At 40.3% G+C, this 7,875-nt stretch overlaps 1 protein-coding gene across 8 annotated transcripts in view; it reads left to right on the forward strand.

The window, feature by feature from the left end:
* Positions 1 to 7,875, forward strand: part of Mast4 (microtubule associated serine/threonine kinase family member 4) — a 648,204-nt gene that overhangs the window by 524,225 nt on the left and 116,104 nt on the right. For all 8 annotated transcript variants that reach the window (XM_029566302.1, XM_029566303.1, XM_017799580.1 and 5 more), the window contains one exon: positions 5,120 to 5,208. In XM_029566302.1, the coding sequence (XP_029422162.1) occupies positions 5,120 to 5,208 (89 nt within the window). The remainder of the gene's footprint in view (positions 1 to 5,119; positions 5,209 to 7,875) is intronic.

Genomic DNA, 7,875 nt, shown 5'->3' on the forward strand with positions numbered 1-7,875 from the left:
CAAAGTTACCTATGAGAAAAGACAGTAGCATGAGGCAAAGATGGGCCTTGCTAGACTGCCATAGCAGGGTTTCAGTGAGAGGCATCCAAGGGAGATTTTGAGGAACATCATCTTGATGTTGCACAATGTTTTTCTTTCAAATATAACTCTAAAGACATTTTAAAGGGTTTTGCAATCAGACTTCCAAATACACAGAGTCCTAGATAGTTCATGTTGCAAGAAGAAGAAAGAAATGTCCACAATATATAATTTTACTGCATTTAAAAATCCTAAAATTTGCTTCCAATGAATAATCTGAAAAATAAATGGATTAGACCCATATTTATGTTGCCATGGTTAAATTTCAAAAATATAACATTGAGTAGAAAAATGTAAGTTACAGAATATATATAATGCATGTTGCATGCTAGACTATAATTTATCTGAAAGTCAAAAACATGACTGTCATACAAACGGAACATGTCAAAGATTTAATTTAATTAATTAGAGCAGTGTTGATATATTAAGGCAGATGCAAATGAGATTTTTTAAAGTGGACATATGTGGTATATATGTACAATAAGGAATTAGGAAATGAATTTGCTTGTAGATGCAGATTTGGTTACTGTCTTAATTACAGCGCTATTGAATATTTGAGGTTATCTTAGGGTATCAGTTGGACCCCCAGCAGACACTCATTCGTGGACAGGAATCTTTTCCATTACTGCCAATGCTCTACAACTTCAAATGCAGCAGTTTTAACATGGCAGCCAATAGAAAGACGGTGAGATGCACAAGCCTTTAAAGGGCTCATTCACTTCTTTTGTTCAATTTCAAATCTTTATCAGTTTTTTCCTGGTATCTGATACCAATAATAAAAATGCAAAACCATAACATATTCCATTCATTATACATATACATATGCAACAGTATTAATGAATGGAGCTAGGGGATGTAGCTCAGTTGGTAGAGTGCTGACCTAGCATGGAGGGAACCCTGGGTTTAATTCCCAGTGCTGCATAAACTGGGAGTGGTGGTGGCGGTGAAAGCCTGAAATCTCACTACTTAGTATTTAGCTTTAGGGGAGGTCAACAGAGGATCAGAAGTTTGAGGCCAGAGTGGGGAAGTGGGAGAGGGAGAGGAGGAGGAAGAGGAAGAGGAAGAAGAGGAGAAGAAAGAGAATAGTAAAGATACAAGTCACAATTCTTTCATTATTATCTCAAATTATATCGAATTTTAGGATTCTTAAATGAAGTAATGAAAAATGCTCTTGTTAAAGAAGGGCTTGCAACAAACAGGACAAATGATAGAATTATTTATCACAGAGTGGTGGGACCTGTTGGATTCTTTTTCTGTCTTTAAAAACATTTCTTAGAATAAAAAGCTAGTTTTTTCTATTGTTTTGCTCATGTGAACCGACCCCCTTTATTTTAAAGTTATGTGATTAAAAACATTTCTTAGAATAAAAAGCTAGTTTTTTCTACTGTTTTGCTCATGTGAACTGACCCCCTTTATTTTAAAGTTATGTGAACTGCAGCCTCTCTTATTCACATAACATTTATTCAGCATCTCACTAAACCATTTATGTGTCATGGTAATGGCCAGTCTCTTCCACTTCAGTCTTACTCTCTGTTTAAGGGATATTCAAACGTTCAGATTCAAGTCCGGTGTGAGGAAATAGTTAGTAGGTGTTCCTGTATGGTGCAACTTTGGTCCTAATTGGTCTCCTGTGAAAATTTATCAGAATCTTCATCAAGATGAAGCAATAAACTGGAGCCAACCTCCCCTGCACTGCCACTCTATTCTTGTTTCTCTGTGGTTCCTCTCCCTCAGTACTGGTCAGTCACAGGTTGTACTTAGAGTTGACCTTTCAGATCAGATGCAAAAGAAAATCTTACTGCCTGTGAGGGCTTTCCCATATCAGTTGTCTTGCCCTGAATTTGTGTTCCATGGTGAATGTAATTGAAAATTAGACTGAATTTGAGCTACTTGGAATAATTGCAAATGGTCAAGGCCTGCTGGGCCTTATGGCTTTCAGAGCGCTGCTTGGGGTGGTGGGGGGAGGGGGTAAGTAACAGGCCCTTCTGCCAGGAGACAAGTGACACATCCAGAGATCAGTCACAGAGCATACCAGGTCTTTCTTAAGGTACCCTGAGTTTACGGACAACTTAGGCAAAAATGGAATGTGGGAGTTCTAGACCCAAAATGTATATCCCTCTTCCCCTTCCTCCATCAGCTTGATGGTCAGACACCTTTGGACTCACACTAAGTCAGGCCCAAATTAGATGAAACCTTGAGCCTTTTCTTTATCATCCAAGCAAGTGGAAGGCCTGCTGGCTTCAATCGGCGATTGAGAAGCTCTTTGTGAAACTGTTTTAGTGGCGGTGATGAACTTTGGGAGCAGGAGTAGTGCCCTGTTCAATCTTTTATGTCACCTACTGGGGTAAATATCATGCAGCCAATTATAATGGCTGTCTTGGTGGGGCCTCACATGCCAAAACCTGTACCCTCAAGTTGTGGTCCAAAAGAGTGCCCCCTTTCTTACACACAGGATTCTGTCCCTGCTTGTGTAAGTACCTTCCAGTATTCAGAGGCCTATCAGCCCATCTCATTCAAAAGTACTGTCTCATCTTCCCACTATCCCATTCATCTCAGATCCCAGGCCTGCAATGGGTAGGATGAATTTCCTGTGCCCTGTGTGTGCCAGAACCTTTTACTGTGCCTCATAGTTGTCCCTGAGTGGATCTTCCCATGGAGGAACCAGAGGACTGAAGTAACTAGAGTGCTTGCTGGGAATTATCAGCCCCTGTCCTAATCCATTGTTTATTTTTGCCTCTGTCTCAAATTGGGTGCAGTTGTCTTCTCTCTAAATTCTGGTTTTACAAGTAAGGAATCTCACTGTGCTATTGTCTAGATAGAACAATGACAGTCACCTTCCACATTCTGGGGGCAAAGGGAGTATATTTTACACTGGAAAAGTAAGTTTTCCTTTGGGTTGCTTTGACTTGAGAATTGAGGTGGAGTTACTTGGGGGGGGCACAGTTTGACTTTCAGTTGGGAGCTTGGACATAGTGGGGAGAGGTCTCTTTATCCTGAACAGTCAGGTTGGAAGAATGCATTTCAGGATGAAATAGATGCAGCTTGAGAGCCTGTCTCTTCAGTATCATTTTCTGTGGGCATATATTGGCATCCCTAAGGATTTAAACTAGAGAAAGCATTTTAAAAGGGCCAATGCTTGGATAAGGATGAACTGTGAGGGATTTCTGCTATAGAAAAGTGGGATTACTGTTTTTCTTGGTAGACGTCCCGTCCCGTTTTTCCCATGGGTAAAAACTATGCCTGAGAAATAGTCAGAATGACTTAGTCACACTGGTAAAAAGGAAGGAGCCTTTTTTGCATAAGCGATGCTTCCACTATTTATTTGATCATTTGTGAACTAAATGAGTAAATGTGGTCACAGATACCTGGGGAGCCTGCCCCACCCTTCACCCTTGTGTGCCGTAAACTTCTCCTTTCTTGGGCACAAAATATGTGGTAGGTGGATGACTAAATAATGGTGACAGAAGTCAGCACAGTGTTTTTCACCAATGTTATTGTTGACGTGGGCAGTGCTGGGTCCTATGAGAACCTGTGGGGCAAATACCCATAGGTCCTGCTCACTTGGGGCTTTCTTACTGTGGTCCCCAGGACAGAGGTAACTCATTTATAGTGAATCAGCTACCTAGAACAGTAAGATTAGATGACTTTCAGAGGTGCCAGAAGAAGATAATGCCAAGACAGCCATCGTATCCCCACCTTGGAAATGGAAATACTATCTGCAGAATATCCCAGCAGGGACCCAGGACTTATATATAAAAATTATAGTGTGTGCGTGTGTGTGTGTGTGTGTGTGTGTGTGTTTCAACAGTCTCATTGAGTTGCTCACATCAACCTTGCACTTGCTCTAGAGCTTAGGCAGGTCTTCAATTTGTGATACTTCTGCTTCAGTCTCCCGAGTAACCGGGATTATAGGCCTGCACTGCCAGGCCTGGCTTAACCTATTTTATATGAACCCTGAAATACATCAAGTCCTATATCTAATTTAGAGGTCAGATGTATGTGCTTGTCTCAGAAACTTGGCATAACAGAGGTTTGTAATGAATTAAGACCCCACTGATTACATTCAAGTCTTACAACGGGGAAGATGACCCAGGTGTAAGAGAAGAGGCTCATAGGACCCTGAGTCCTGTTATTGGTGAGGTACAGGAGGTATCCCAATGGATTCATTACCCTTTCCTAGACTCTGCAATGATTATGGAGAACAAACTGCTAATCTGTGTTGGAGGCAAGCAGATATGCAATGATCCATGTCAGCATTGTTGGGTTTTGTTTTTGCCATATTCTTTGATGCTTGTGAGTGTTACTTTGAAATCTAGCTGGTCATTTTATAACTTCCTACTGGCAGAAACAGGAAAAAGTAGTAGCCTTGTGGCCATATATAGTAATTTCTTTCCAGTTACCGGGTATTCAAGTTACAGTCAGTAGCTAAATGGCTGGTGAAAAGATGACATCACTGCTGTTTAATAGACTGGAGTCTATTTTTTCTGATTTCAAAGCATGTACCTTAATAAGAAATTTGAATCTAGTACACAGGATGAAAAATGAGTGATTGGTGAGATACATTTGTCTTAGGCATCGGCTGCTCTATTGACAAAAGACACAAATATGAAATTTGTCAAAATAATTAGATTTTTAATTAGTGCATCATTGTAAGATTAATGTCATTGCGCTTCATTGCATGTAATTTTCTATTAGAAATTTCATGTCAACAAAGATGCTACCTGTGGTTTGCTGATCTGAGTCCCTAATTTATCACTGTGCATATGGCATGACACATGTTTGTAGATACAGACATGAGCTGAAAGAAGGCATTTGATTATAGCTCTGTTGGCGGTGAGGAATATTGATGGTGCTATGCCGGATGCATACATTATGGTTTCTCACATTCAGGAGATAGGTTTCCATCACACGTAATTTGCAGTGCTGTTAGCAACAACATGAAAAGGTGCTTCAGGGTATGTATGCTAGTCTCTGTCGACCTTGAACATGCTCAGCAGTCGTTGGTGTTGTTCTTCACCTGCTTTTTCTTTCCTTTTAACAGTTGCCGAACAAGCAACCGAAAAAGCTTGATAGGCAATGGCCAGTCACCAGCGCTGCCTAGACCACACTCACCTCTCTCTGCTCATGCAGGTAAGTGATGACCCTCTAGGGGTGTTGTCTTGTTTCTTTTGTTAGACTTAGAAAAGTAACCAAGTCCTTTTGAGACCTATGTGTGTCTTTTATGTATGCCTTGGTTTTCCTATTATTTTGTCATTAAGTTGTTCCTTCCAAAGTAACAGTTTAGAATTCCTTTGTACATTGGCCTCTCCGCACTTATTTACTTCTCCATTTCTAAGTTTTTGGCTGCTGTAAGACCTGTGTCTCCATTAGAAGTGTCTCTAGGACATATGAAGAAGATAAGTGTTCAGAATTATTTAGCCTGATTCCCTTAAAATTGAGATTCACTCTTTCATTAAAATAGCTAGCCATGGGAGGGACTGTGAAGACCCATAGCCTTCTCAAGTACTCTATAGAATTATTAGGAAGGCAGAAGCATACTGCTAACCCTAGTCAATGAAATCCCTTTGTATGCTTTTAATTTCAAATCTCTATCTAGAGTGATGCAAATAGGAGAAGGAATAATTCCCAAAACAGGAGAGCTTAAGGAGAGCCCTTGACCTAGGTGTTGGAAAACGGCCAAGGTTGGAGCAGGTGGAAATGGGTGAAAGAAAGGACTCCCAGTGAACAGCTGGAATTTGTGGTGGGCACGTATGGTTTGTCATAGCATAAACAGGAGAACGCAGGTACCTTGTGCTCAGAGACACTAATCCACCTGTAGTTAAGGTATTTGAGGTACAGCAAGCAGCTCAATATACTTGGAGAAGGTGCTGTCAACTATTACTTTAATATACTGTTATCCATTTTATGGTTCTAAGTAATGGTGTACTTAATAAGGAATTAAGTTAGTACACAATATGAGAAATGGATGAATGGTGGGATACAGAAGATGAAAAGGCAGGCGAAGGCTGGGGACTGGAGGGAGTCTGGATTTTCACTGCCTTTTCCGGACTTGGAAGATCACACAGGAAATGTGTTCAGGGTGGGGTGAGAGAATGCACCATCACCCTACTTCATGGCACCCTGTAGAAACTCCTAACTTGATGCTGAGGGGACTCTCAGATGATCTTGGCTTTATGACTAAATATCTTACTGTCACTGTCCCTCAGCAGGCAGGCATTCCTTGGCTCCAGAGGTCTTTCCTGTGGAAGATGGAGCTGTCTTTATGGGTAGGAGAAGAGGAAGAGGGAGAAGAGTACTATCTCTCCTTTGGAATGACATTTTATTTTCTCCTTTATTATTATTAGAACTAAAATGTGGTAAGGGGACTGGTGAAATGGCTCAGTGGTTAAAGGCGCTTGCTGTCAAGCCTGATGATCCGAGTTCAATCCCTGGAACCCGGATGGTGGAAGAAAAGAACCAATTCACACAAGTTGTCCTCTGACTTCCACAAGTACACAGTGGTATGCACTTACACACACACACACACACACACACACACACACACACACACACAGAGTAAATAAATTAATTTATTAAAAATGTAATTTTCTTTAAAAATATTTAAGGTGGTAAGAGAAAAGGTGAAAGACGTGGATAAAGTTTTTGCTTTATAAAATGACCACCGTGTACAGAAATGCTTCTCTCAGGGAAGGCTTTTGAGAAACACTTGCACACAGGAGGGCAGACTTGAACCTGAACACGGACATGCTTGGTCACTGCTGAACATTTCAGCCAATCTAATCTAAAGTCCAATCACTTGGAAATGGATAAATGATAGTCCGAGTACAAAACCCGGAACGCGGATTGTGAAAGAAAAAAACCAATTCTCACAAGTTGTCCTCTGACTTCCACAAGTACACAGTGGTATGCACTTACACACACACACACACACACACACAGAGTAAATAAATTAATTTATTAAAAATGTAATTTTCTTTAAAAATATTTAAGGTGGTAAGAGAAAAGGTGAAAGACGTGGATAAAGTTTTTGCTTTATAAAATGACCACCGTGTACAGAAATGCTTCTCTCAGGGAAGGCTTTTGAGAAACACTTGCACACAGGAGGGCAGACTTGAACCTGAACACGGACATGCTTGGTCACTGCTGAACATTTCAGCCAATCTAATCTAAAGTCCAATCACTTGGAAATGGATAAATCAACTATGGCCCAATCATATAGAGAAAACAAATGAGCCAGCCCTGTACTTGTCTACATGGACGAAGCTCAAGTATGGTATTGGGCAACAGAAGCACGTTGTAAAAGAATATTGCTTAACTGGCCCTATGAATTAATGTGATGTTGCATACATTATTTTGTTTATGAAAAAAATAATATTATGGGATGTTATATGAAATGTAATAGTTGTATTCTATAGATTAATTACATATATATGTATATGTATATATGTTTGTAGTAAGTAAGGGAAGCATGTTAACTTTAAAGACCAGTTTTATGATTGTTGCTTTTGAGCAGAGGATATATGGAGAAAGCATGGTAAGCAGTTGGTAATATTGGTTGTATTTTCAAAGCTGTGTAATAAGTACACAATTATTTAAGTTATTACCATTTGTAATTCTGACATATATATTACCTGATGTCTTAATAGTAAAAACCTAGCCAGGCTTGGTAGTGAATGCCTTTAGTCCCAGCATTTGGGAGGCAGAGGTAGGTGGAGCTCTGTGAGTTCAAGGCCAGCCTGGTCTACAAAGTGAGTTCCAGGCCAGCTGGGGCTACAGGGAGACCCTGCCTCAAAAAAA

The sequence above is a fragment of the Nannospalax galili genome, unplaced genomic scaffold, assembly GCF_000622305.1.
Source record: "Nannospalax galili isolate Female #2095 unplaced genomic scaffold, S.galili_v1.0 scaffold518, whole genome shotgun sequence".
NCBI lineage: Eukaryota > Metazoa > Chordata > Mammalia > Rodentia > Spalacidae > Nannospalax > Nannospalax galili.